The sequence below is a fragment of the Phytophthora ramorum genome (genome assembly GCF_020800215.1).
Source record: "Phytophthora ramorum isolate Pr-102 chromosome Unknown Phyram_PR-102_s0005, whole genome shotgun sequence".
Taxonomy (NCBI): Eukaryota; Oomycota; class Peronosporomycetes; order Peronosporales; family Peronosporaceae; genus Phytophthora; species Phytophthora ramorum.
Window position 1 is genome coordinate 2,675,311 of NW_027150651.1, and position 27,540 is coordinate 2,702,850.

At 55.0% G+C, this 27,540-nt stretch overlaps 9 protein-coding genes across 9 annotated transcripts; 4 read left to right on the plus strand and 5 right to left on the minus strand.

The window, feature by feature from the left end:
* Positions 1 to 1,893: 1,893 nt before the first annotated feature.
* On the minus strand, positions 1,894 to 5,835 carry KRP23_6583 (DnaJ-like protein subfamily C member 13; the record flags this gene model as incomplete). Its single annotated transcript, XM_067891792.1, has 6 exons — positions 1,894 to 1,899; positions 1,964 to 2,377; positions 2,460 to 3,042; positions 3,994 to 4,085; positions 4,149 to 4,340; positions 4,417 to 5,835. 6 exons carry the CDS (start codon positions 5,833 to 5,835, stop codon positions 1,894 to 1,896), a joined length of 2,706 nt encoding a protein of 901 aa, XP_067746115.1.
* Positions 5,836 to 6,726: 891 nt separating this feature from the next.
* On the plus strand, positions 6,727 to 8,070 carry KRP23_6584 (Mitochondrial-processing peptidase subunit alpha-2; the record flags this gene model as incomplete). Its single annotated transcript, XM_067891793.1, has 1 exon — positions 6,727 to 8,070. The coding sequence occupies one exon, from the start codon at positions 6,727 to 6,729 to the stop codon at positions 8,068 to 8,070; it is 1,344 nt and encodes a 447-aa protein (XP_067746116.1).
* A 690-nt stretch (positions 8,071 to 8,760) lies between these two features.
* On the minus strand, positions 8,761 to 9,871 carry KRP23_6585 (DnaJ-like protein subfamily A member 1; the record flags this gene model as incomplete). The annotated part of the gene is made up of 5 exons (XM_067891794.1): positions 8,761 to 8,844; positions 8,911 to 9,106; positions 9,183 to 9,334; positions 9,412 to 9,488; positions 9,553 to 9,871. 5 exons carry the CDS (start codon positions 9,869 to 9,871, stop codon positions 8,761 to 8,763), a joined length of 828 nt encoding a protein of 275 aa, XP_067746117.1.
* Positions 9,872 to 9,991: 120 nt separating this feature from the next.
* On the plus strand, positions 9,992 to 11,518 carry KRP23_6586 (Methyltransferase-like protein 17, mitochondrial; the record flags this gene model as incomplete). The annotated part of the gene is made up of 3 exons (XM_067891795.1): positions 9,992 to 11,002; positions 11,069 to 11,317; positions 11,393 to 11,518. The coding sequence occupies 3 exons, from the start codon at positions 9,992 to 9,994 to the stop codon at positions 11,516 to 11,518; spliced, it is 1,386 nt and encodes a 461-aa protein (XP_067746118.1).
* A 3,341-nt stretch (positions 11,519 to 14,859) lies between these two features.
* On the plus strand, positions 14,860 to 16,557 carry KRP23_6587 (uncharacterized protein; the record flags this gene model as incomplete). Its single annotated transcript, XM_067891796.1, has 2 exons — positions 14,860 to 15,288; positions 15,766 to 16,557. The coding sequence occupies 2 exons, from the start codon at positions 14,860 to 14,862 to the stop codon at positions 16,555 to 16,557; spliced, it is 1,221 nt and encodes a 406-aa protein (XP_067746119.1).
* A 526-nt stretch (positions 16,558 to 17,083) lies between these two features.
* Positions 17,084 to 17,656, minus strand: KRP23_6588 (uncharacterized protein; the record flags this gene model as incomplete). The annotated part of the gene is made up of 1 exon (XM_067891797.1): positions 17,084 to 17,656. The coding sequence occupies one exon, from the start codon at positions 17,654 to 17,656 to the stop codon at positions 17,084 to 17,086; it is 573 nt and encodes a 190-aa protein (XP_067746120.1).
* Positions 17,657 to 17,885: 229 nt separating this feature from the next.
* On the minus strand, positions 17,886 to 19,020 carry KRP23_6589 (Inositol polyphosphate multikinase; the record flags this gene model as incomplete). Its single annotated transcript, XM_067891798.1, has 4 exons — positions 17,886 to 18,164; positions 18,249 to 18,562; positions 18,645 to 18,863; positions 18,954 to 19,020. The coding sequence occupies 4 exons, from the start codon at positions 19,018 to 19,020 to the stop codon at positions 17,886 to 17,888; spliced, it is 879 nt and encodes a 292-aa protein (XP_067746121.1).
* A 74-nt stretch (positions 19,021 to 19,094) lies between these two features.
* Positions 19,095 to 20,349, plus strand: KRP23_6590 (putative low-salt glycan biosynthesis reductase Agl14; the record flags this gene model as incomplete). The annotated part of the gene is made up of 4 exons (XM_067891799.1): positions 19,095 to 19,398; positions 19,468 to 19,526; positions 19,587 to 20,037; positions 20,096 to 20,349. 4 exons carry the CDS (start codon positions 19,095 to 19,097, stop codon positions 20,347 to 20,349), a joined length of 1,068 nt encoding a protein of 355 aa, XP_067746122.1.
* Positions 20,350 to 20,486: 137 nt separating this feature from the next.
* Positions 20,487 to 24,839, minus strand: KRP23_6591 (uncharacterized protein; the record flags this gene model as incomplete). Its single annotated transcript, XM_067891801.1, has 6 exons — positions 20,487 to 20,960; positions 21,031 to 21,091; positions 21,152 to 21,318; positions 21,396 to 21,701; positions 21,769 to 24,330; positions 24,399 to 24,839. The coding sequence occupies 6 exons, from the start codon at positions 24,837 to 24,839 to the stop codon at positions 20,487 to 20,489; spliced, it is 4,011 nt and encodes a 1,336-aa protein (XP_067746123.1).
* Positions 24,840 to 27,540: the final 2,701 nt, after the last annotated feature.

Consider the following 27,540-nt stretch of genomic DNA (forward strand, 5'->3'; position numbering starts at 1 on the left):
GTAGATCTTGCAACTCCCCATCACTCAGTGACATCAGCATTTCACACACGTAACGCCGCACGCTCGAGTCATTTACAAGCAGCAGCTGGATCATAAAGGCCAACGATGACGCATTAGCTACGACGGTATTCACTAAGGGTGGTGGCCACAAATTTTTGTTTCCAATCGACACTGTGTGCTGATCTTTGATCATAAAGTTCCTTAGCGTCTTCAAAGCATACGCAGCACATTTCGGATCCATGGGTTCATCAGTCAGCTCCATCCAGCGCAGTTCTGGGTATTCAAACATCGACTTCCACGTATGTTCGTCACCATCTGAACCCGTGTGTGTCGAACAGCTACACACGTATAGGGCATCAATTTGGCGGTGCCGAATGAGAGGATCAGCTTCCAGATATTCCTTCAGCTCGTTCGCCGAGTATGGGCCATTCACCTCACTGTTTCCCTCAGCATCCCCCACTGCCTTAAGCTTTATGCTCCATTTGAGCGCAAACCTGGATTCGTCGTACAGGGAAAGCTCTGCAATCGGAACTGAGGAGGTTGCGTCAGCTCCCGACATGACCAGTGAGTCCATCATCGGTATATCACTACGATCGTCCGTTACTTCACTCCCTATTGGTGCAGGCCGACGTCTGTGAGACAGCATCGACATGTACAGTAACACTTGAATGTAATTTTTAGTACATAACTCAGCGCAAGCCTCTCCAGACAGGCTCAATCCAGATATTAATTCGACGACATCTTGAATTTCACTCGCAAGGTATGAGTTCCGCAGAAGTTCGGTGAGAAATCGAGCTCGATGTTTTGTGATAGGTCGAGCTTCGGGGAACACATGGGCTAACTCGATCAATATTTTCAACATCGAGTGGCCATGTTGCTCGCTTCCAGTTCCTCCAGTAAAATGCGGAAATCCGTTGCTTCCACTTGCAGACCAATCGTTAGTTCCAGATAGCGGAATATTGTTCAGATGAAGATGTTCCAGCCAACACTGATAAACCTCGCTGAAAAACTTTGCCGGGTCCTTCGCAATATCCATACTGGCGAAGAAAAGGCTACTCGAGTTTTTCAACTTTCCACGATGTGTTCCTGATTCCATCGATCGAACAACTTTTGCGACTTCTGCCAACTGCAGAGATCCATCGTTTATTCTTTCTGTGATAACACGGAGGTAAAATCGATCAACCTGAAGCTCTTTGGAAATGCTTTCGTACCTCACAGAAAATTGTGCGTGATTCCACTTGGGCTCTCTACTTCCTTTACGAGAAGCAACCAAGGATAGTGCAGCGGCTTGGTTAGCTTTGAACTGATCAAATTCGTCGATCTCCGATTTGAGAGCAGCCTTCAGCTCACCTCGTGTTAACTCGTTCCAAATTAAGTCGGGGAGAAAAAAATCTTTGCCGACCATACTTGACAGGAGCGCCATGTCGGTGGATGATTCGCCAGGATAGTTCATACGTGAAGGATCCTCCTTGACTCTCGCTTCTTTTACTGACCCACTTGCAAAGAGTGTCCCGATTTGAAGTTGCATCCGACGGATAAACCACTCCGAGCCGTCAACTTGATCCTGAAGCTGGTGTTTGCTCTTCCGCCTGGACTCTGTTTGCCGAGCTCGCTGTTTCTTTAGCAATTTCCGTACCATTGGGCTTGAGATCATACGAATGAAACCATGGGGAAGGATCTTCACCAGCATCTCATGAGAGGGTTTGTGGTGGGTAACCCAGATGCTTGCGATGTACTGATACGTCTCCTTCGCATTATCCGAGGGGTGAAAAAAAGCCTTGCGCAGGTGTTTAATTGTTAGGCCGGAATCTAGCGCAACGTCACAAATGCGTCGCCTCATCTTATGATCACCGTGGTCGACGATCACCTTTAACACGCAAATCACTGCCGCTGCTAATCCTGCATTTACACTTTGAGATGCCAACTCCAGCAGCAAGGTATACTTTCCTGCAAGAGCTTTTACCAGAGCATCAAAATGATTATTATCAGTGCTGTGCCGCGAAACGACGAGCACATCCAGCATCAGTTGCAGCATAACCAACGTGGAACTTGGATTTCGTTGTTCCAGGAGACCAGTCAGTAGCGAAATAAGCTTATTGTACTCAAATACTTGAAATCGAATGTCCTTCTCAGCCGCCCGATGCGAATTTGATCGGGATTTATCAGCAACCAGCGAGTGAAGTGCATTCACGGCCCACACAGTTGCAATCGGGTCACCAGAGACCAATACTTGAGCCAGCGTTGGAACTATTGTCATAGCACCGCCGTTCGACTGCTCCATTGTAAACCGATAGCATCCATCATTAATGCGGCAAAACGTTTCCAAGATAATACAAACTTCGTTCGCGCGAATTGGTGGCTTGCAGGAGTGTTCAAGCTGCACCGAAGCCATAATAAACAAAATGTTAGAGGTCTAAACAACAAAATACTACGCATAAGTGCAATTCAGGCCCACTTACCAAATTATTTACCCCACGAAGCAGGGACCCGAATGAAAGCTTTTCCAAACGACCGCGCATGGATTTCCCTGCAAAATCATTCGTCTCAACATTCATATTCAAGCTCTCGAGCGCAAACGTGATCCTGTTAGTCGCAGACGTGATACTCACGCCTTCCCCACCCATTGTTTCAATTTCTTTTTCCAGAAGTACGTGAGCAGGAATGTATAGTCCGTCATGGTTTAGATAGAGAAAGTTCTCCTGCTCGTCCTTTAACAGTGCTCTGGGAGACATTCTCGGGTTTAGGTTGGGAAACTCGCGACTAAGCGACACATTAAAATTATCGACATAGCGATATCCGTCATACAGCGCTGCCAGAAATTTTTCAACATCGTATGGAACGTAAACCACGCGACTGCAATCCGAAAATTCCAACGCTACCATAGCCTGAGCGTCAGTGCTGTCTAATCCAGGGATTACAACCCGCCGCAAATTCTTGAGGTCGTACGTCTTTTTCGAGCAGTCAGTAAGCTCCTGAATTGTTCCATGTACGAAGCACAGCTTCTTTTTCCGCAGATGAGTAGATCCATGTCGACCTGTTCGTCTTTGAACGTCAAAAACGTCACTCGATTCAAGAGCACATTGGTCAAGAGCCTTTTCAATGGATTGTTTCGGCAGCTTGTCCCGAGTTTTGAATCGTAGATGGATGCCAATGACACCAGCTAAGGTCTTCATTTTCGTCACAATATCATTGCTTTGGTCGGAATAAATAAATTTTAGCTTTTTCTTTGCGGTCAGTATGAACGCGTCTGGGATGCTCGCGGCCTGCGTTATTTCTTCGATGGTGCGGTATTCAAATTCATGAGTGTGTCGATTTAGAACCCGAACAGCGATTAGAGCGCGTGGTGTCAGATAAAAATTGGTCTTTTCTCGCTGTCCATCTGCTGCACCAATAAAGCCGCTGAACTGGCAGCAGTCTACGCTGTACACGCGTTTGAATTCCTCAAAGTTACCCACCAAATGACTCATCAGCTCCTGCAGAAAATTATTTCGACATCGGTAGCGGAGGCGTAAAAATACCGGGTCATCGTATTGATCAATGCCCATCTTCAGCGACCCGCACGCAGATTCGAGAAACTGCCGATACTGCCGCAGCAGTACTTCAGGATTCTGAACCACTACCATGCTAGGTGCAGTTCCATCATTACCACTTGATAGCGACTCTGACGACGAAAATGTGTTTCGGCTGGACGAATAGTTGTTTCGTCTAGACGAAAAAATGTTTGGATGACGAGAAAATGGTGCGACGGCTCCGCGTTGGCTGTTAGGCCCGAAATTCAACGTTTCTCCGAAACTGAGCGTTTGCCGAGGAACTTGCCCGTCATTGGACCGCAATGGGGAACCCATATTACCAAAGTGCAAAAATGCTGGGGTTTTCGTCATCCGGCTCAAAATGCCGACGCACGCTTCCACTGTCGCCAAGCCAGGAAAGCTGAAAAGAATTCGAAGTATCATTCGGTATTTCGTTGCTAGGTGTTGATACAGCGTTTCAGACAGTTTTCGCTGCTTTTCGATGTTTGCCTTGACCAATAAAAGAATGAACTGGCACAGCTTCATTGTCGGTAGGTCGGATAAGAAAGACCTCGTCTACATAGCAAAGCAAACTCGTTAGAACACACATCGCTAAGGCCCAAACATTTTTCGACGTACATGAGTGTCTTCATCTAACAATGATAGAAGTGTCATGACGAAAAGACTATTTGATAGCAGGAGCTGCCGACACGGCAGCTTATGCGCCTTGGACTCCATCAACCGGCTCAAGACCATGAACATCCAGTAGATAGCCACGGAGTTCTTGCTCACCAATATCTTCGATATCATGATCATGTACTCTTCTCGATGCTAGATTGAAAGCAAAAACAAATGAGTAAATTAAATGATACCTCGCACGACATGTGAATGCGGCGGTCACATGTACCTCTGTCAGAATTTGCATGAACTCGTTGATCGCAGGCGGTGCAAGCATCAACCGATAGAGTGACTGGAGATACGTGATCACAAAATCCTGATTTGCTCCGTGACGTTTTACAATGTCATTGAGCTCACGTGCAAGCACATACAGCACCCTCTCGAACGGTTTGTTCGGCTGGGCAATGACACCAGAAGTCGGCGTATTTGCGTTTAGCTCCGCCGCCAAAGAGTGCATCTCTTCGTCGAGACCTCGAGGAAGCTGGCGCTGAAAGCGCTCTGTCTTACGATGGCCATGTACAGACATTAACTGCAGAATGGTTGCCTGGGCAACACGGAGCTCGCGATCCAATACGTTCACATTCGGCACAATGTTCGCGATCTTGTTGCCTTCCTGCAATATTATCTTTCGCGGTATCATACGCACCCAGTCCGGAACCTCCATGACCTCCACGCCCACTTGGTAATTCCCTAGTGCATGACACGACGCCAAAAGTTCGCATACGATCTTCTCGCGCTGGGCAGAATAGTATTTGCGCTTGATGCCATCCACGTACACGACTTCAAACGCCTGCAGCGTGTCCTGGTACATGATGAGGCTGTAAATGCGCGACAACGGGCGACTGGAGATCACCGTCGTGGCGTCTACGTATTCCGTAATATACTTTTCCGAGACGGACAGCGTCCGTGGGGCAGCGCTGGACTCGTTCGACTGCGACACTTTGAGCACTTGGTACTCGAACGAGACACTGGTGGTCGACGAATCTTTCCCGTCATCTTTGAGAGCAGCCTCGATGGTTTTCTTGCGGTACTCGTTGATCTGCATACCGTAGGCCTTCATGACTCTGTCGATAGCCTGCGCCAGCTCTGTGCGTCTCGGCACAATAAACAAACTCGAGTTGTCCGAGTGGTTGAGCGCGATGGCCTCATGGTCGTCGCAAATGAGGTCTATCGAGACCAAACTCGTGTACGGGATGTGGCTCATGAGGTCTCCCTCCGTGTCCTTCTGGTAGATGCCGTCCGGTCGCACCTCCACCACGCACGTGGACTGCACACCGCCCCTGTGGCACTTGAGGCTCTGGAACGCGTGCGTCTGCAACTCCAATGGCGGCGGTTGTCTAGCGTCGGGCGCCTTGGCGTAGTGTTGGCTGCGCAGCCGCATGAGGCAGACCAGCACCTCCATGCGGAAGTGGCAGCGGAAGACCGTCTTCTTGATGCGGTGGCGCGGCGTGTGGATGACCAGGTCCGTCTCGCCCTCCAGCACGTTGGCACCGTCCACGTCCTCGTACGGCCACGTATTGGTCACGTGCTGGTTCTCTCGGTCCAGCGTCCAGAACGAGTACTCCCCAAGGCACAGCACACGCTCCTTGAGCACGAAGCTCCCGACCTTGTGCACCATGAAGCGCGCCACAACGCGCTTCATCTCCATTGTCGAAGGTTCTTCCCCCGCGCTCTCTCGCTGTGAAATTGCCTTCTGCCGCCTCTGGATTCTTCGTACGCAGCTCGATCTTGCTGGCCAAAACACTTAGTGACGGCAGAGAGCGTCGAAAGGTCGCGGATTCTGAAGTACAAGGGTTGTTCGTTGAAGTACGATGGTTGGAGCAACTTTGTGTGGCGCAACTTAGCAACTACAACTTGCCTTTTTCGTGCTTGACTTGCTGTTGCGTACAGCTCTGCGGTCGATTTCCGTGCTGAAGGAGGTACCGACGAAAGAGGTGCGCATTTCGATAGCAAAGGAACCCTAGACTGTGGCACGTAGAGTAACACTGATAGAGCCGGCTTCGGCACTGTAAATCAACTTCCCCCAGAGATTGCTTTAGCGCTGCGCGCAGCAACAATAGTTTTCCACGTGACAATGGACAAGCAAATTTGGACTGGCCGCAACAATGAAGCAACTTTGTGTACTAGCAGGAGCGAGATCGTTTAGAGGCGTCGTGAACTTTGAAGGAACTCGCGTTGTGCTCTGTACTATCCGCTTGGGAATGGACGCCTGAGGGATCAGCACAATCATGCTCTTAGACTTCGTCATACTTTCCACTATTTCTCCGTGTGTGGCGCCGCTTATATGATGTTTGATCGTGCTTGTAGATTTCCACCGCTCTTCAAAAATAAGCGAGTGATCTCGTCGTCGTCTGGACTCGAACTGTATCCTTAAGTACGATACCCGTTTAAGTCCGTGTCTTATTGCCTTGAGATTGTATGGTTCTTACTAAAATCAAGTCTTTCGCGGGTTTTGGTGGTGAGCGGCTCGATGTGCGGCTCTGGGGCTCTGAGCACAGAAACGCGTTTGGCGCTGCACCCCCACCAAGTCCCTACCAAGATGCTCGCGTCGTCGTCGTCCAAGCTCGCGGCCCGCGCGTCGCGCTCGCTGTTCACCAAGGCCAGCGCCATGCCCAGCGTGGCCCTGAGCGAGGAATTCCCGGCCGTGCCCAAGACGCAGCCGCAGGCCACGGCCGCGCCCAAGCTGACGGCGTCCAAAGCCTCGTCGGGCTTGGCATTGGGCTCGGACGACCGCGCGGCCCCCGTGGCCACCATCGGCGTGCAGCTCAGCACCGGGTCACGCGACGAGAGCGAGGACACGGCCGGTGTGTCGCAGCTCTTCGCCAAGATGGCCTTCCGTGCCACGGCGACCCGCTCGGACCTGCGTCTGTACCGCGATGTGGAGGCCATCGGCGGCGTCGTGCACGCTCAGGCCGGCCGTGACTTTGTGCGCTACAGCGTGAGCGTGCTGCCCGACCAGCTGGAGGCGGCCGCCGAGATCCTGGCCGAGACGACGTTGGCCCCCAAGTTCGCGCTCTACGACGTGGACGAGCAGAAGAAGATCGTGCAGGCCGAAGTCGACCGGATCGGTGATGATGCCTCGGCGTCGCTGCTCGAGGGCCTGCACGCCGCCGCGTTCTACGAGGACCTGACGCTGGGCCGCCCCGTGGCCGCCGCGGACAACCTCCAGGCGCTCAGCCCCGAGGCGCTCTGGGCGTTCCACGACAAGTACGTGAACACGGCCAACGCCGCCCTCGTGGGAGCCGGCGTGAACCACAGCACGCTCACGGACCTGGCCAACGAGTACTTCGGCTCGTTCGCCAAGGGCGTCGAGGCCGCCAGCGCCACGGCCAAGTACGTGGGCGGTGAGACCCGCGTCAAGAAGGCAGCCAAATTCACGCACGTTGCTCTGGCGCTGCCGACCGTCGGCCGTGACTCTGCTGACTTTGGCGCCTCGCAGGTGCTGCGCGCTCTGCTGAGCTTGCGACTCAACAACAAGAAGGCGTCCGCCTTCCTGTCCAGCTACAGCGACGCCGCGCTCGTGGGTCTGTCGGGTTACGCCGTCCACTCGGAGGCCGGCGCCCTGGTGGACTCGTTCGCCGCTGAGCTCAAGAAGGCTGCGTCGGCTCCGGCTACTAAGGAGGAGCTGGCCGCTGCCAAGACCACGGCTGCGCTCGAGGCTCTGGAGCAGTACAGCACCCAGACGGGTACCCTTGGCCGTGTGGGCCTCATCGCCACCACTGGCTTCGTGTCCCAGTCGCCGTCGGCTCTCGTGGAGGGCGTGACCGCCGCCAAGCTGCAGGAGCTGGCCCAGAAGGCTCTGAAGGCCACGCCGTCTGTGGCGGCCATTGGCAAGCTGTCGGCCGTTCCCCACGTGGACGCGGTGGCCAACAAGCTGCAGTAAACGACCAAGACGATCGATCAAGAGTGAGGTACATACATCAGTTTAGCACTCGGAGCTTTTGGTGATGCACGTTGAAGTGACCTTGGCGTGAGTGCGGATGAACAGGACAAGACAGGAGCGTTGGATGTGGAAGCAGCGCAGAGACGCGGTAGAAACCTCGAATTAGGAAGGGGGCATACAACGCTGGCGAGAGGAGAGGGCTGCTCAGACACACTCGTAACGCGAGGTGACCGATCGTGCGAATATCGCACTAAATGCAAGAAAAAAGAACCAACTTTTTAACGACAAATGCTCGGTCAGCGGAAGCCGTTGCTGTGTTTCTGACAGTTCGATTCAATCGCGCAAGAGCTGGCAAACGGCTGTAGCAGGATAAAGAGAGCTTTGAGGCCAAGTCATTTTGCAGGTATCTTGTACTGTTGTTCTTACCCGCTTTGGCGGCAGCGTCGAGCTCAGCTGGATACGCGATGTTGAAGTGGACAAGCAAGTACCCGAACTCGCCTTGCTGATTTCTACGCGGCATGCCTTCGGAGGGAATCTTCCAGACGGTGGTGGGCTGCACGACAGTCTCTCGATGTAGCTTGACAACGCGGCCGTCAAGATGCACAACGTTCCGATAGAAGCCCACTAACGCCTACAGCATGCACAACATTGGTTAGTGGTTTCCCATCGGAAATGTTTGCATTCAGACATTCAGCATTCCTCTAGCAACGTGATGTCCAACGTAAGCTCCAGATCATCTTCGTGTCGAGTGAATACTGGGTGTTGGGTCATCGTCTGGATAAGTAAGCGTCAGAATTTGGTAAAGGTTGCATTGTAGTTTTGCAACAGCAACCACCTTACCACATGCACAATGATGTGCCCAGGAATGTGGAGCGGAGCCTGATCTCCTTCTCGCACCAACAGGAGCTCGTCGCCGTGACGAACTCCTGGTTCAACGTGCACGCTGAGTGAAGCTGACCCACGCCGCAAGCCTCGGCCCTTGCAGACGTCACACTTGCTGTTCGCTACTCGACCTTTGCCCTGACAGACATTGCAACTACCAGGCAGGGCAACTAACACTTAGATCTATGATACCACTCGATGAAAGGCACTGGAGTCAATGGAGTACGTACACGGATCGCACTCGCTGCTGGAACGGCCCAACTTGCTCGACTGACGCGTACACGCCTGTGCCCTGGCATTTGTGGCACGAGTGGAATCCAGAATTTGCATCCTCGCCCGTGCCCGCACACTTGGAACACACAAGCGTCCGGTCGACGTCGATCTACCGAAAGCACAGGGCATTTCCAATGAGAACTATACGAATACATCCGAGCGGAATACTCGTGTTTGCCATCCCACCTGGATGTCATCGCCGGTGTAGAGCTGATCGAGGTCAACTACAACTTGGATGTGCTTGGATTGCACTTGTGGCAAGCCTGGAACCAGCATGTATAATAAGCGGTAGTTGTAATACAAGGGTCACCCGCTTTAATTTCGTACGCTGCTCCAGCCGTCGGACGAATGCAGCTTCATCGGCGCGCATCAGACGCACGACCAGAACCCCGCACACCGCCAGGAAACCAGCGAGCAGCAGCGTCATGAGTGCCATCGTCACCATGTTGCTCTCGTCTGCGGTCGGTAACTGTCGTGCAGATGTTCCTTCGTCCTCTTCCTCCGCTTGTTCATTCTCGGCGTCAGTCTCAACAAGCTTGTCGAGATCGGAGCAAGAAAATGCTGAGCGGCTGATGTTCTCGGTATCACCTAACACTGCTACGCCGGGGTCCAGCAACGAAGCTCTCGCACTCGTGGTATCAGCCATTCCGAAGCGACACCTTCTCGATCATGCTGCTAGATTTCCAAAACCTGTAGTAAATCACTATTCAGAATAGTCCGCATTTTGGGTCGTCAAAAATAGTCCTAAAGTATTGGTGGTGCATCAATGCTGTCGCGACTTTCAATGCTGCGGATGCTGAGCCCCCGCGGGCTGTTGGTGGCATCCAGCGCCCACGCAGTGACGGCCGTCACCACGCCCATGTTCTCGGCGGCCTTCTCTTCTCCGGCCGCAAATCGCCGCGCTCGTCGGCTGCGCAGAGCCAAAGCTAGCGCCGAGTCCGAAAAGGCTTCACCGCCGGACCCGCGCACGACTTCCATCCTCGCGGACATTGACCAGCTCTCGCGCAATGGTCTGGCCCAGCGCGTGGAGATGCCCACAGAGCTGTTGGATCGGCTGACGTCAGCCGTGCGCAGCCGCACGCATTCGCAGCTCGAGGCGCTGCGCCAGAAGCACGTCGGTGACCCACGGAACAAGCGCCTGCTGCCGCTGGACATGAGCAAGACCTCGCTGGGCTGGACCATGGACCGCAGCCAGCAGATCCCTCCCTTCGCGTACGGTCCAGCCGAGACGCTAGCCTTCCTGGCCTTCGAGATGGAGGCCACCTACGCCTGCACGCACGCCGTGTTCTCGGAGCTGCAGAAGCGACTGCCGGATTTCGAGCCCAAGTCTGTGTTGGACTTTGGCGCTGGGCCCGGCACAGCTTCCTGGGTGGCCAAGGACTTCTACGACAAGTCGCTGGACAAGTACCGCGTGGTGGAGCCCAGCCAGTCCATGGTGGACGCGGCGGAAGTACTGCTGGATGGCTTCCCTGGTCTCAGTATGCGTCGGAGCATTGCCGACATGTCGAGAGATATCGATGCTGGCAACAAATACGATCTCGTTGTGGTCAGCTACGTGTTCTCGGACATCACGAATGACTTTGAGCGTGTGGCGACGACGTCGGCGCTATGGGAGTTGTTGAGTGAGAACGGGTGTCTCGTGGTTGTGGACCGCGGCAGTCCGTGGGGGTCACACCAGGTGCGCTCGGCGCGCCAGTTTATACTGGACTCGGTTGCAGAAGATGAAGATGCAAAGGAAGGTACTCGCATTATCGCTCCGTGTCCGCATCACTTCGAGGTAAGCTAGTACCACTTGGTTCGTTGGTTTGATTCAGTATTTAACGTGCTGTTTGAACGTTGATAGTGCCCTGCTGCAGGGAGCACATGGTGCCACTTCGTGCAGCGCTCGCCTGTTGTGAACCGCCCCCGTGAGGCTACCACGAAGCGCTGGCATGGCCAGAAGGGTTCCAAGTTCTCGTACATGATCATGCAGAAGACCAGCAAGGGGAGCGACGAAGATGCGGCTGCTAAGAAGAAAAAGCCGATTGCTCGCATGCTGCGAGGTCCACTGTTGGCAACGCGTCACGTTCACCTCGATCTGTGCACCCCCGAGGTGAGACTGTTGGCTGAATGCCTAGTGCTGCTTTCAGGAATTATCAGGCTGACATTTGTGGTTTGCAACACGTAGGGTAAGCTGGAACGTCGCAGTGTCACTAGAGGTAAATCGATCCGTGAGGTATATCGTGCGTCGCGCAAAGCCCACTGGGGAGCGCTGTGGCCCGCTGACGAGGCTAGTTACAGGAAGAACGAGTAGATTTGGAGAGATTAGATATTCTCCCAGGCTAATAGGCTATTAGATGCACATAATCACACGGATGGATACAAGTCTTCCTGTGGGGCACATGTAGGGATGCATTCCACAGGCACAGGCATCCACACGTTTGACCATTCCAGGCTGCTCCATTGACGTCATGGCTTTCAACGAGTGGCCTGTCTTAATCCAGGTATGAGTGCCACAAACTTCTGGTGCAGCTTGGTGGCGACCACGCCCTCAACGAAAGCCGACGATCCGTTGGCGACAGTGATTAGGAAAATGATGCACACGGGCGGTCGTCTGGAGATTCTCCAGTGGAGAACTCAAATGTTCGTGCCTCACTGCTTAGGGACCCAGTCTGTACTACTAACGTTACCGGTAGGTAGATTGCTGCTTGTGTATCACGTGACAGCAGCTATTTAGTTACATGCAATCTCGCTACATTTATTAATTGTATGGGCGCCGGAGTCGAGTCGATGGCGACTCGCACCCTTTTGGTTATCGCAGGATGTGGTTCATGGACTCATCAAGGCTTGGGGCAAGTTGAGTTGCACGAACGCTGATCCAGGTTGCGCTCACGCAATACATGTACCGCGGCTGTTGTCTAGAACTCCTCACGCTTGGTATCCACACCTACAAAGCCGGATCCGTGTTGAAGTGGACACTGAGGTAAGAAGATTTTGCTCGGCACCGTCCAATTTGCTTTGCTTTTGCTGACTTTGGCTGGTCTCAAAAATAATAGCTGAATGATATCGCCACCAAGAGAGTCTAACTTCGTTATCCAGACATTTGAGCCCCACCTCATCGACGTGGCGTGAAGAGGAAAGCTCAAGCGAAGGAGGAGGAGGTGACGCAGACGGAGCCGCTGAACGACCCGCGACTGGCGGCCCAGCTGCAGCGCGACCCTTTCCGGAGGCTGGAGCACGAGAATGAGGACAGGTGCGCGGTCCAGAAGCGCTCGCGTGGGCCTCGAATGTGCCATCCCTCAAGCTTGTACTAAGACCTACGATTCACTCTCTCAACGCTTCAGTGGTTCCTTTCAGAATGAGCTCTTTGGCTAGCGACCTGCGCTTGGCTTATCGACCTTGGCTGGCCATGAGCTTGGCACGAACTGAAAACGCCCGAATGACATCTCTATCTTTACTTGTATGGATACGCCATACAGAAATGACACCGATAGCATTGTATCCCTTCAGCATGGTACACCCACAACACAAAGTATTGCAGCTCGTCTGCGTGGGTTCGGCGTATGATTCGGACCACGTCGACCTCCGAAATGCCGTGGTGATGGCATGTGGACCTGCAGCTTCAAGAAAGCCCCCACGGACGCCCGCCGCACTGAGCAACCAGCGGTTGTCGGGCGATGCCAAACACATGCACACGTATCGGCATTGGTAGTGTGACATAAGGTGGGCCGGGGCGCATGAAGTGCCCATGTGCGGCGCGACCATCCAAATGGCCTCCCGTCAGAAAAGGGAGCTTGAAGGCTTCGTGCACAGGCGGTGTAAGGCGGTGTTTTCCTCCCAGAACAAGAGCGCGGCCACGGGGATGGATGCCCGCGCGCGTGTTAATCCGAGTGGTGGCACCGCGAGCGGCGAGCGTTGTGCGGCCGACCTCGAGCGAGCCCGCTCAGCGAGCCAGGCGCCACTACGGTACCGTACGAAAGCTCGGTCCGCCCCGCGCATGGTCGGAAGCCCTTCTCTTGCATAGCGGAGACCGTCCTGTTCGTCACCACGATCGCCTTCCACACCGGAAGGACGTGCTTGGAGCTGTTGCCGGGCAGCACGACGAAGCGAGCGATTGAGCGCCATTGCCACGGCCGCAGCGCGTGCTCTCTACGTGTATTGCCGCCGCCGTTGACGGTCCAGCGGATCCCCGCTCGGATCCTGCGAGCCCCACCCACCACAGCGTCGACGAGCTGCTGATGTCATCGGTCCTGCTTTGCAATCGTGCTGCCTGTCCGGAAAACCAACTGCGGCGCAGAGGCCCGACGCGCGCTATGCGATACGCTAAGAGCCGGGCCGCAACGATCAAGTTGGGAACGGCAGCAGCCAGATGCTGTTGCCGCCGGAGCTCACCACGCCTTGATGACTCGGAGTGCGGGTCGAAGGCATGGGCGCCGTAGCTCACGATACTCACGCGGCAGCAGGCTACTTGCCAACTTGCAGCGGTGCAACGGCCAGCGACCACGGTCACCTCGCCGCCGCGGACTTGTAGGGCCATCGCGTTGGCTCTTCTTTCCGCTACATTGTACATGGAGGCAAGCCTGCATTCCTGAAGTGTAAGGAAGGGCTTTTCCTGCCACGCGCGACCTGCCTGCACGCTGCCACGCCTCCGCCGTCGTGTATGAAATGTGCCGCGCGCGATCTGGCCATAACACCTTTGCATTGACGAATGCCGTTTTATCGGCCGTGGCGAGAAGGGCCACGAGGACACCGCCCCGAAATGGACACCAAAGGCAACACCGCGCCAATGCTAGCAACAATGCTGCCACCGCGCTGCTCATGCAATACAGCACACAGTGTTGAAGCGTGGCGGTGAGGGCGTCCAAACGCGCTCGACGGACGGCGGCGCACATCGTGCTGGAGCGCCGCTGTCTGTTATCACGGCACGGCGTTCACATCGGCCAGGAGCAGATCCAGTCGCGCTGTAATTGCCTTTGCGCGCGACCAGGCGCTTGCCTTTGCGGCCTCGTTAAAAGCCCTTTCGCGTGCACGTGCCGGGCCGGTACGTAGATATTTGAATTCCGCCAATGGGCGGCGCGCTGCTCCGCGGGAACGCGCAGGATTGGTTCATCCTGCCTGCTCTCTTATCACGGCATCCGACCAGAAAAAGAGCCTGAGATGGGCATGGGACACGCGAAGGGATCGGGGTGCAGAAACCAGTGCGACAGTTGTGCCTTTGCGACCGCATCGCCCGCCCGTGATTAGACGGCCGACGGCGCGGATGGCGGTGAAGGCGCCGCCAATGTGGTGCCGGCGCAGATGAAGGCGTTGTTGTGGGCTTGCCTGTCTCTGAGTCCGGCCGGACCCGTCACATCAACTCGACGCGTGCCCCGAAAAAACGGGATGCAAGTTGGGGCAAACACAACTGGACGCGATTCAATCTTTTTGAACCGAAGATGCTCCCCTAACCTACGCGGCTGCCCCTTCTTTCCCGTCCGCGCATGACCGGGCGTCTTGTCCATCCGCAAAAGGGGGAGCCCCGAGTGAGTGGTCGTCCTGCGCTTACCATTGTGTTTCCTACCAGGCCGTTGGTACTCGCTTCGTCTTCGTCTTCGCGGTGCCCGTCTCCGCCAAGGGCCAAGTATTTTTTCTGCCGGAGCCGACGCAGTTAGTTTTATGGCCTCCACGTCCTCGTCCTCGGCGTCCCAGTCCACCAGCAGCAGCTCCAGCACCCGAGCCATGCAGCCGCAAGATCCCAACCCCGCCGCGCTCGACGCCTCGGCCGCACAAGCCTTCAACTACGACCCGTCCTACCAGCAGTACGCGCAGGAGCGCGCGCTGCACGACCAGGCCGTGCACAACTCCATGGCCGCTGTGAGCGGCTCCGCCAAGCCCGCAGGCGCGTCCAAGGAGTCCGTCGTCAAGACCAATGACCCCTCGTCCGCCAGCGCGTCCCCCACCAGCGTGACCAAGGGGGCCCCCGGCTCGACCTCGTCCACGACCAGCGCGTCCTCCTCCACGGCCGCCAAGACCGCGGGCGCCCCGGCCCGCAACGAGTCGCTCAAGTCCAACCGCCTCTGCACGATGCCCGGCTGCACCAAGCGCGTGCGCTCCAAGGGCTTGTGCAAGGCCCACGGAGGCGGCCGTCGCTGCATGGTCGACGGCTGTGAGCGCAGCAGTCAGGGGCAGGGCCTTTGCATCCGCCACGGCGGCGGCAAGCGCTGCACGCAGCCAGGCTGCACCAAGGCTTCCCAGTCCAACGGCCTCTGCAAGGCCCACGGCGGCGGCTTACGCTGTCAGAGCCCCGGCTGTACGAAGAGCAGCCAGGGAGGAGGCTTCTGCCGCGCCCATGGCGGCGGTCAACGTTGCGAGAAGGAAGGATGCAACAAAGGCGCCCAGCGCGGCGGCTTCTGCGCTGGTCACGGCGGCAGTCGCTTCTGCCAGCACCCGGACTGCACCAAAAACGACCGTGGGGGAGGTTTCTGCGCGGAACACGGCGGCGGCAAGCGCTGCGACCACCCGGGCTGCAACAAGCCCGCCCGCAAGAAAGGCAAATGCTCGTACCACGCCAATGCTGCCAAGGGCAAGCTGCCCAAGGACCAACTCGCCACGGCTGGAGTGGCCGCAGCTTCGTTGCCGCAGCACATGATGGATATGCGACAGATTACCACGCCGACGTTCGCGATGGGTGTCAAGGATTTGCGTGGGGACCAAATTGACGCGCAGCGCGCCAGCTACGTGCAGCAGCAGCGAGCGGAGATGGACATGCGCTACAAGAGCTACGAGGCGCAAACCAACGCCGGCCAGTACCTGCAGATCCACGCCGACCAGCGATCGTATGAGCCCATCAGTTTGCAGGCTGGTGGCGCCCAGCGCCACTACATGCCGGTGGACAACGGATCTCTGCCTCCGGTGTCTGGCAGCATGTACAAGCCATCAGACCGTCAGGCGTACGCCTCGCGTGCCCCAGAGCAGATGAAGAACCCGTACTCGCAGCACTGGGCCGCCAAGCCAGAGATCCCACAGCACCACCCGGATGGACGGGTTGACTATTTCGATGTGAACAAGGAGCAGCAGCAACAGCAGCCGCCTGGACACCACCTGCCTTACTCGGCTCAGTCCGCACAGTACCACCACCACCTGAGCGCCGCTGACTCGGCTGCCGCTGCTGCAGCCTATGGCCAGCAACCGCCTGCTCAGCGTGCATACTATAGCCAGCAGCCCCCGCAAGCTCCCGCATCCGGTGACCAGCCAGCGCCCCAGCAACAGCAGCAGCCCAACATGATGTACTATTCGGCGAACGGGTACCCGCAGCACCAGATGCACAGCATGCAGCAACAGCAGCAGCAGCAACAGCAGATGCAGATGTTATAAGTCCGGCAATGCCACCGTGCAGTCGCTGAACGGGTCTGCTCCTTGCACGTCGCGCAATATGAGACGAAGCTGACGAATTGAGTGCAAGACGGCTGTGAGGTGACTGCACGCTGTAATAGAGATAGAATCAACCCGCCATGGATCGGAGCTCCTCGAACTCGAGGAAGCGGCAGAAGTGTTTCGTGCCGTCGGATAGGGAACGTAGCCTTCCTCCCTACCAGTTTTGACCAAGCTAAAGGAAGGATCGAGCGAGAAAAAGCATTTATCCACTTCAACACGTCCGTATTCAAATGTTATCTGTAACTGCGGGGCGAGCCCATGTACAGCGGCACCGCCGACATCTTGGTCTCTTTTGAGTGCAGAAGCCTGTCAGAAACATCACCTCGCCCTTCTCTTGCTTGTACAAGCCCGGACTCTTTCGGTGTGTGTCCGCCAGAGATCGAGCAGCGCAGGCCAAAGGCTGCACGCAAGAAGCTTCACATGGTATGTACAGGACGGAGTTCACATTTGCTTCGGTTTGCTAGCTCTAATAGTCTGGTCCTACACTGAATTGGGACGGCGTGGAGGCCCGTCGAGCCAGCACCGCAGCCTCGTCCTCGTCGTCTTCGTTGTTGCCGAGCTCCCCAGCGTCGTGCTGCAGTCTGGCTGCAAAGCTGGTGGCCCGTCGTCGGGGCGCTACGGCCGCGGGGCGTCTTCTACTTGGACTATCTATTGACACGGCGGCGGTGGGGCCCCGCACGTCCTCGAGCTTGGCGTTGCGGGCCGCGCCTCCCCGTCTCGACTGCAGTTTGGCCTGCAGGTACGTGCCGATGGCCGACGTTGGCAGATGCAGCGGCCCGGGGGACGACACGCGGGGTGAGCCAGCCTCCTGGCTGTCGTCCAGAGCCACGCGGAAGCTACCCTTGCCCGCATAATAGTGGCGATAGCACTCGATGAGTTCGTGCTCCATGCCCGCGTACGTCTCCAGTAGCTGCGCGGCTGAGGCCTCATTGCCCGGCTCGTAGACGTGCAGCAGACGCTCCAGCTCCGCCTTGTAGGTGGCCGCGTCTTGCTGGTTGTCGCGCCGGGGACTGCTCTCGAGAGGGCTCTGCGGACGCATGAAAAAGAAGCTGCGGCGGATCGGGCGAAAAACGTAAAATGGCTCTTGGATGCCTCTTTGTGCGGTGCACAGTTCTATATTTTGATTTTTCCATCGACTTTAGCTTCAACCAGCTCCCAATGGGGAGCCATCGGCCACATGGGCTTCAGTCGCAGTTGGAGCTGCTCGACTGGCAGTCTTTTTCAATGAGTGGCATCCGCTCGATTTGCTACAAGATCAGCCTTGATGCTCACGACTGCAGGGCCTGGGCGTCGCGCAGCAGTGTCTGGAAGCACTGGATCAGAGTGGCGATGCCTGTTCGCAGCCCTTCGTCCCGCTTGGGAGACGCGTGCTGGGTCGCGTGGGCAAAGTCGATGAGGCGGATGTCAGCTGCGTAGGGCTCCGACCCGGTGTCGCTGCCTTTGACAGACGCCCCGCCGTCGTACAGGAAGAGGAAGGAACTGGCGATGAACTCCGTTCCTTGCTGCTCATCGAACCACGTCTTGAACTGGTCGAGGCGACGCAGAAACTGAAAGCAGACAGCAGTCGATACCAGATACGAAGAGCGTCAGTTGCGAGTCTATCACAAGAAACAGCACTGCAGTAGCCTTACAGCTTCCAGCAGTTGAATAGTCTTGGGCGTATCTTCTGGCGGGAAGTAGTTGCGGAAGGCCGGTGCAAGCTCGTCCACAGAGGTGATGCTGCGACCAAAGTGCTTGTCGAACTCGACATACCGCCGCTGCTTCGGGTCAAACATCTTGATCCCTTGAATACGGAAGCCCGCCGTCTCCTGCAGCGGGAACTTGGACTTTTCGTACGCGATCTTCTCGGCCGTCGCGTCCTCTTCGTAGGACCGGGTGCCCATCTTGACGTCCATAATGCTCGGCCACTGCCTCCCCCACGTCAAGTCTTCCAGAGCTAAATACTCTGCACCCAGCCACGATACCCAACAGCAAATTAGTACACTTCTAGAGCCCAAAGTTCCTCAACTTGATCAACTTTTGCCCACGTCCAGGGTGCAGTCCATTGATAGGCGTCTCCTCCTCGCCGTCCTGCACTTCAGGGACCTCCACGGTGCCATAATAACCGGGTAGAAACTGCATGAGACTTGCAAACTCAGGCGAATCCTTCTCCGACACGAACACGCGCTCGTAGAAGCCGTGCTCGCGCTGTCCACGCTGTTTACTCTGGAAAGGCTTCAAGATGCGGCCGTTGTGAGCCTTCAGGCCTGCCACAGAGAGCGCAAAGGCGACGATATTTACACCATTAGAATACCAGAAAAATATTCATTAACTAAGACTATCGCTGGGTACTTTACTCGTGTTGGACGTGGCGTGGCCGCCCACTTGGTGTGCCATCTCCACGAAGCATTTGGTGTCCGCCATGCTGTGCCTTCAAATTGTGATATAGTCCGTAAAGATCCCAGCTCTGATTTGCAGCACCCTATTTTGTGACGAGAATGGCGCGCGTGCTGGTGCTGGGCGGCACAAGCTACGTGGCACAGTTCTTGCTGCAGAGGCTACTGCAGAGCGAGTCGCTCCGTGTAGCTGACGGAGATGTATTGGGTGACATATCTGCAGTGGCATGCACAATGCGCAGTCAGCCATTCTCGCCACTCCCCAATGGGTTTGTGACGGAATCGGATTCTGCAGCGCAGTCGACGCGGACTGTGCGCGTGTACTGGCAGGTGGACATCCTGGACTTGGGAGCACTGGGAAATTGCATCAAAGAGTTCCACCCGACCGTCGTGATCAATTGCACAGGTAAACTAGTACTGGAGATTGGTGAATGATATTTTAAATGCTGATCTTTGCTGGCTGTGTGTCGCGCAGCGATTTCATCGCCTGCACTTTGCCAGAAGGACTCGGAGAAGGCACACGCTATCAACGAGGTGCTTTGAGCTGGCTTTTTTTACGGACGGCGCCTCTCTTGACATTACTTGTGTTGATAGCCTCGGGAGCTTGTTACCTTACTGGACCACCTTCCGTGGCGAATTCGATTCGTGCACTTGTCAACGGACTTTGTTTACGATGGAAGGCAACCGTGGGGTGAAGGCTACGACGAAGACGCTGCAGTGTTGTCATCGGAGTTGTCAGTGTACGGTGCTGACAAACTTCGGTTCGACCAACATCTGATGGAGCAGAGCTCGGCAAACTTGCAAGTGTTGATTCTTCGTATCGCAAATGTGGTTGGCTCGGCAGCTCCATTGTTCCCCGATAGAAGCGCACCAAAGTTCATGGAATGGCTGCATCACCAGCTCTTTCAGTCCGGAACTGCTACTGTGCCACTGAAGTTGTGGCGTGACGAGTTTCGCTCTTACCTTTATATTCAGGACTTTGTCGCGATCCTCTTCAAGATGCTGTCGGCTCAGGCTGAGACGCCCGCTACTCTTGTCAACGTCGGTGCGTTCGCTCTATTCGATGAACTTTCGCTTTACAAGACTTGCTAACGTTCGTGCAGGTGGTGTGGAGGCACTTTCACGTGTGGAACTCGCGCACAAGTATCTTGCTGCCTTCACAAGGTACAATTCGAAAGCGGTGAATGCAGTAAAGAGAGAGATCGTGCCGACCGCGCGAGCACAAGTCGACTTGGGGTACCCTTCTCCGCTCAACACGAAGCTCAGCACAGCACGGCTCGCGCACCTACTGCCAACCTTCGCCAGGACATCGACGGATCAATTCCTGGACGAGATTAGCCACAGCTTTCTTGCTTGAAAAGGGAACGCTGCAATGTTATATGCTCAAGCTAACGATGGGGTAAAGAAAAAGATGACCAGAACGATGCCATCAAGTAGTCGCCATACCTACATACGAAAACGCGCCCCACTCGCGTAGATGATAGAGTCATCCAGTTACTGGATCTCCATCACGTTTCCCATGCTCTGCCGCCCTTTCTCGAAAGCTTGCACGATTGGATCCTCATTGTTGCCCTTGCTGCCAGACGTTGACGTGTAGACGAAGTCCGCGTCACATAGGGCAATCGCGTTACACGCTTGGCTGGGGCTCTTTCCCTTGCGCATGAGCGACACCAGCTCATCGAACTTGGAGGAAAGCACGTCGCAACGCGCACGGGGTGGTAGAACCGTGCATATGGTTTCGAGTGTCATCTTCGCTTCACGCAAAGCCTTCTCATTGTCCTTGGCGCGCTCCAAAAGATCGGCAGTGTACTCGCAGAATAAGCAGCCCACCGACATCGACTTCTCCGCAGGCACCTCCTCCGCCGCTGCAGGACCACACGCTGCGATTCGCGTGCAGATGGTCTCCACATCTTCGTTATTTTTCAGTGAATCAACGATCATGTCCTGGTGCTTCATCAGTAGCTCGCACTATTAACGGACAAACACAATTGTTGTCAGGCGCATTGCAACGCAACATATGAAAGGGGCGACTTCTTACCTCGCTGGAATCTGGGATCAAGCGACACACCGAGTTGATTTCGCGTTCGAATGTTGCCAAGCTGTTAGGACGAGTAATCAAGGACGCAAGCAGCAACGTATTCTGCTGACACGATGCACACCTCGAGGGCAAGAAGTCCGAGCCCTTAAAGTCAAGCAGGCCCGACACCAGCGAACTGGTACCTTGAGTTGCCGTGCAAAACTTAAGTGTCTGGCAAATTTCTTGCGGCTCCTTTCCAGCTTGTAAATCGGTCACTGCCTCGTCGAACATCTTAAGGTCATCGTGGCACTGTCATTTAAGCAAACAATATATCAGTATCATCTCACATAGTTGTACAGAAGACTTCGCTGTTCTGCATCACTTACCGTGTCGTCGGCAGGGAGTAGTTCGCAAACGATGCCTGCAGCCTCTCGCATTTCCTTCACTTGCTCCGGCTTCTGGTCAAGTGCGTACTTGAGCACAGTGACAATGCCACTGCAGTAGGCACATGTGTTGCTTTCCTCGTCGTTGTCTCGAACGGCGATCATGTCAACTGAAGGCATTGCAAGCTTGGCCATAGCAGGGTTGGTGTCCACCGTGCAATACTTCAGGTCGTGGCAAATAGCCTTGGGCTGTTCGCCCTTCTGCAGAGAATCGACCACAGCATCGAACTGCTTTACAAAGGAGTGGCACTGTAAACACATACATAGAAAAATTAGCAACCTCCTCGATGCATGTCAGTTGAGGCAAGTATCGTACCTGGTTGTCGCTCGGAAGCATTCCGCAAACAACGTCAGCGATTTGGCGAATCTGCGCGATCTTACTCGGGTCTTGAGCCACGGCCACCTCAATGATGGACGCCACTTGCGTGCAGAAAAAACATCCATCAACCGACACTTCCATCGATTCCTTCATCATTTGGACCAACACCGGATCGTAAGCCGACAAGCTGCTGGGTGAAGAGGCCGGGGAAGGCAACGTGTTGTTTGCCGGGCAATAGTTCATCGATACACAAATAGCGTGCGGGTGCGTCCCGTTCTTCAGCGAATCCAGCACAAAATCAAGCTTTGCAATGTACTTGTGGCATCCACACTCCTCGCCCATCAGCGCACAAGCAGTGTCCGCCAACTGCTTGATTTGACCGATCTTTGTGGCATCTTGTTCATAAGCAGCTTGCACAAGAGTAGTCGCATAGTCACAGAAGAAACACGTCTTCGTGTCACCCTCAACAGCATCAGGGCGACTCGCGACAATCAGAGCCGACACAGTGTCAGCAAAGGAATACTCGTCAGCGACCACGTCCACTTGCTTCTTACAGAGTCCGATGGTCTTGCAAATCTCGTGCGGGCGTTTTCCCTCCTTCTCGAGTTCCACGATCTTGTCAAAGTTCTTATCCACTTCATCGCACTTACAGTCAGGCTTTGCCAGCTTGCACACGTTCGTCAAAATGGTCTTGACGATCGGCAGCTTTCCCGGGTCAGTCTGATTGACGTGGTGAATGGCAATACCAACATGAATGCAGAAGGAACACCCATGGTTGTGTGGCGGGTGTTCTTCTGAGCTCAAGACCACCGCATTTCGTTCACTGTCAGCGAGAGCTGGCTGTTTATCCATCGCCGCAGTGCAAAACTTCAACTCCGTGCAAATTGCCTTGGAGCTCATACCCTTGGTGATCGAATCAATGACAAAGTCGAACTCCTTCACGTACACGTGGCACGGGTTGTCTGCACCGAGCATATCACAGATCATGTCTGCGTACGCGCGGATTTGGCTGATATCGGTACCATACTGTTGAAGGGCAATTTTAGCGACAGTGGTGGCGAATTGGCAGTATGTGCACTCTGTGGCGTTTCCAGGGGGCCACTGTGAAGCTACCACCACACCCTTCATCTCGTCCGCAATCGAAGGCGCACCTTCCTCCCAGCCTCGTGTCTTGTTGCAAACCCCAAGTGACTTGCAGATCTCATGCGGATGCTTGCCCTGTTTTTCCAGTTCCACAATCTTGTCGAAGTTCTTGTCCACAACATCACACTTGCAGGTTGAAGGCACCAGTTGACACACGTTGGTTAGAATGGTCTTCACGATCGGCAACTTTTCAGGAGACGTGTGGTTGACATGGTGAATCACCATCGCCACCCGTGAGCAGAAGAAACAACTGCCATGGGGGTGCGGGCGGGGATGAGGAGGGTGCGGTGGGTGCTCGTCATGTGGGATGACTCCCATCTTATCACGCTTGCCATGACCGTGGTGGCCGTGGCGGCCTCCAGGCCCCTCCATGCCAACATGCGCATGATGTCCATGTCGGCCATTTCGCATCATTCCGACACGAGGGCTTTCGTCCAGAAGTGGAGGGCCATCCATGCGTTCAGCAGAGCAGTATTTCAGCGCCTTGCAAATTTCGCGAGGGTGCACTCCCTTCTTTAAGGAGTCAACGACCGTGTCCAACTGGTTGACATACTCGTGGCACGGGCTATCATCTCCCAGCATACCGCAGATCATGTCTGCGTACTCGCGAATTTGATCAATCTGGTCAGGTTGCTCTTGCATAATAACCTCCACAACCGTTGTAGCTGCGTCGCAGTACACACACGTTTTATCATCTCCATGCACCCGATCCGATGGCGGCATATCATGCATGTTTTGTTTTGGGCAGAAATCGGCTGCTTGACAAATCTCGCGCGGGTGCTGGTCTTGCTGCACTAGCTCGACAATGTAGTCAAAGTTAGCCTCCACTTCCTGACACTTGGCGTCCTCGGAAGCTAATTGGCACACGCTTCCAAGGACTGACTTCAGCATCGGGAGTTGTTCAGGAAATAGGCTGTTCACCTGGTAGATTACTCCGGCCACACGAGAGCAAAAGAAGCACGACTGGTCCTTCTCCAGGAATTCGGGGGTGGTTAGAGCGCCATCTCCGATTGTTTCGAGCTCTTCCGGATACGCTGGAACATCGGAGATCTGACTGTCACTGCCACTGTCGGGCGAGCACATGGCGATCCGAGTGCACACCACGAGCGGGTCCGTGCCGTGCTTGAGCCAGTCCACGATAGCGTCGAAATTCTTCAGGAACGTGTGGCACATGGAGTCTGTCGACATGGCGTCGCACAGGTCTCCAATGATAACTCGGACCTGCTGCACCTGCTGCACTTCCTGGCTCAGCGCCTGGTCCACCATCTGCACGAATCTCTGGCACAACTTGCACGACAAGTTGTCGGCTCCTTCCAAGTCTTCGACTGTGGCCATGATGTCACACACCTCATCGTCCGTCTTGCCCTCCTGCAAGAACTCCTTTACCACTTCTTCCGAGCTCAACACACGGTTGCACTGTAAACAAAACAACATACCAACATCAATTTCCCCTCCCACTTCATCAATGAAACTGCATCCCGCACCTCTTCCACCAGCTCGGAACGCTCGAGATCATCGCACGAAGCCGCCCCCCACAGCTGCAGCGACACCACGTCTAAGGCCGAGCGAAAGTACTTCGCGAGCGTCTCCGTCTGCTGCTGCAGCTCGTCCTGCTCGTGGATCTTCTCCAGCGCCTTCAAGCACGCCGTCTTGCGTGGATCCTCCTCCTCCGCTTCAATGATCACGATGACGTCAGCCTCCTGGGGTTCCCCGAGGCTGAAGAATTGCTGCAGCATCTCGCTGGAGCGCTGGAAATGCTCGTTCAGCACCGCCATGAGGCCGGCGGTTTCTTCCTCCTCCTGGTCGTGATGGCAGGGCATTTCGGCGTCCTGGCGGTGGCCCAGGCCTGGGCGCCCGCCGTGGTCGGCACTTGCGACGGCCGCAGCGGCCGCCAGACTCGGCAGCAGCGCGTACACGGGGCGCATGGTTTCTCGCTTCCCTCGACTTGTTCTTCAAGCTGGGTCGAATCCTGTTTGAAGCGGGGCGTGTGACTCCAGAGGAAGAGGACGGATGGCATGGCGAGGTAGGAGTCCGCCTTCCACCACCAGTCGAATCAATAGTGAGATGGAGAGAAGATGGTTTTGTGTGTGCCACATTGGTACCGCCGTTGAATAGTAAAAGGCTCAGGATCAGGTGGAAGGAGGAGAGGTCGACGATAAGGTACTTGTCGCAGAAGGAATGCTGGTTGAAGTGGCCAGCCAATCGGCTGCATTTGCACCAAAGCGGATTTCAACGTAACTTGTACCATTTCAGACATTTCCTCTATACTTTTCTATCGGCGCTGTTCCTGAGGCTGAGAACTAACTCACGTTCAACATCGCAGTGAGCTGCAAGCTGCCGCTTTGCGTCGAGCGAGGCACCCACAGCAACAGCGAACCACCTCCCGTTCCGGGAAGACGTAGGATACCCGGACGCCATCGATCCAGATACAGCGTCTTACCTCCCAGTTCCGCTACACTCGACGTCCATACCACAGTTCCACCTGCCGAGACGGCCACCTTGTCGAACTTGTTGCCACCAGAGTGGATATTCACAGTCACATCCTCAGTGTCAACACTTTGAAACGTGATGGTGACAGTGCCATCGCCGACCTTGGTCCAGTTGCCAGAACTGTTGGCGAAGGCGTCCCCGACCATCCTGAGACCTAGTGCGTCGTTTGCACTTCCATCGTCGATTTCGCCGGTGAATTTGGTCGGTCCACAAATGGTCTGAAAGTACTCGGAAATCACACTGTCGATATTTGTTAGATCCCAAACAGCGTAGAAAGTAAGCGCCTTGTCAGCGATCTTGTAGGCATATTTCTCTGCAGTGAGAAGCGTTCCGTTGGGGCTGGTGCCTGAGCGGATTAGGTCGTCCATGATGCCCCAAAACTCTTGCGCAGCGTGTCTCGCGTTGCATAAGCAGCATCCTCGTCCGACTGCTCAATCAGCTCTTCCATGCAGTTGTTGGTGACGATGGGGATCTCGGTAAGCACGAGGGTTGACTGGCTCATGGCCACACGAATATCGGCCTCGGAAATCTCCGGGTCTTTCCTACGCAGGTCTGCCACATTCATCCAGGTGCGGTCCAGCAGGCGTTTCATGTTATACCCGCAGGTGGAGTTAGACTCCAATGCTGACTGCAGTGAAGTGATGTCGGACTCGTCTAACGAATCCAGCGGCTTGTCTAACGCGATTCTCTTCATGAATATTGTAAACGCTGCCCAACTGGCAACGATCGCACCCTTGTCGCTCACAATTTCTTTCACGAAAAGCTCAATCGTGTTGGTCACTCTGTCGGTTGTCTTGATACTCTCCGACACGTGCATATCCAGGCATGTGCAAATGGTGATAGGTAAATCGAAAACCACGTTGTCGGTCTGGTACAGCATCGTTTCCAGATACTTGTTCGTGGTGTGCGGGCTGGATACTTTAATGGTGCGGATGAATTTTGTCAACTGCTTCACCAAGTTTATTATCTCCTTGCCGCACTTGAAGGCGATGCGCACACCCTTCGCCATCAGCTTGAACTCGCCGTACAAACCGAACGTAGCAAGGGAGAGTGCCGATTGTGCAATTACGGATACCTTGGACACGATTTCATGCACGCAGTCGTCGTTTTGCCGTATGCATTCCAAACCGCATCTTACCGGGTACGCCAGCGGACATTCAGCCCAGCAAGCGTCATGGTGGCTATCAAACTCGAGCGGGCAGGTTTGTGCAATATGAGTCTCTCGGTAGCACGCTGTGTCAGAGCCACCTCCAAGTGCAGGACCCACCCAATTGGTAAACGCTGACTCAATCGTAGAGATGGTTGCTACACTCGTGGAGCCGGAGGCCATCGCGGTGTCTGATTCTTCGTCGTCGGCACTGTCTAGATCCCCCTCGTCGTCGTCTTTTAGTAGTTCATTGTCACCACGGTCGCCGCCCAAAGACCTGTTGTCGTCACTGTCGGAAGCGCCGTCGTGGCTCGGAGTCGCAGTCAAAGAGCCGGTAGTAGTAGGTGTGAAACTTGCAGCATCCACGAAGGTGTATGTCTGCGCAGTAGAAGTCGCGATGCCCGCACTCAGCAGTGCAACGACTTGGATCAGCTTGAGCATCTTGATCGATGCCATTTTTTTCACGAGCACAGCCCGTAGCGATTTCTGCGCGAGTGCAAATGGTAACGTGTCTGTAAAATGAAAAATAACCGTACGGTGTGCATACCAAAGGCTATCCTAGACGTCCGTCTTGGTCACAAAAGTTTGCTGCTGCGAGCCATTTGTTCGTAAGACGACGCAAGCTACCGTCTAGCAAAGCTGCTAGGAAAGACCGCGAAGGCGCAATGAGATTGTGGCCACCAGTCTGGTGAAATACCACGACTTCGATGTTATCATCGATTCCAGCGCAAAGCCTAACCTGCACTATAATTCCCTCAGAGCAGTTGCTGCAGGTAGGCGATCTTCGCTTGGTCATGCGACTAGCATTCACTATAATAACAACCCGAGTGGCAGTACTAGCAAATGATTAGAATGGTGGTTTGCAAAAGATAAATTGTGATGTATGCCGACGGCATTGCAAAGCTCACAAGTTGCGATTACTTGCCGCCCGATTTTTTTGTTGTTCGTTCTCAAACCACAAAAAAGAAGCGAACTTCAGGATTGGCGAT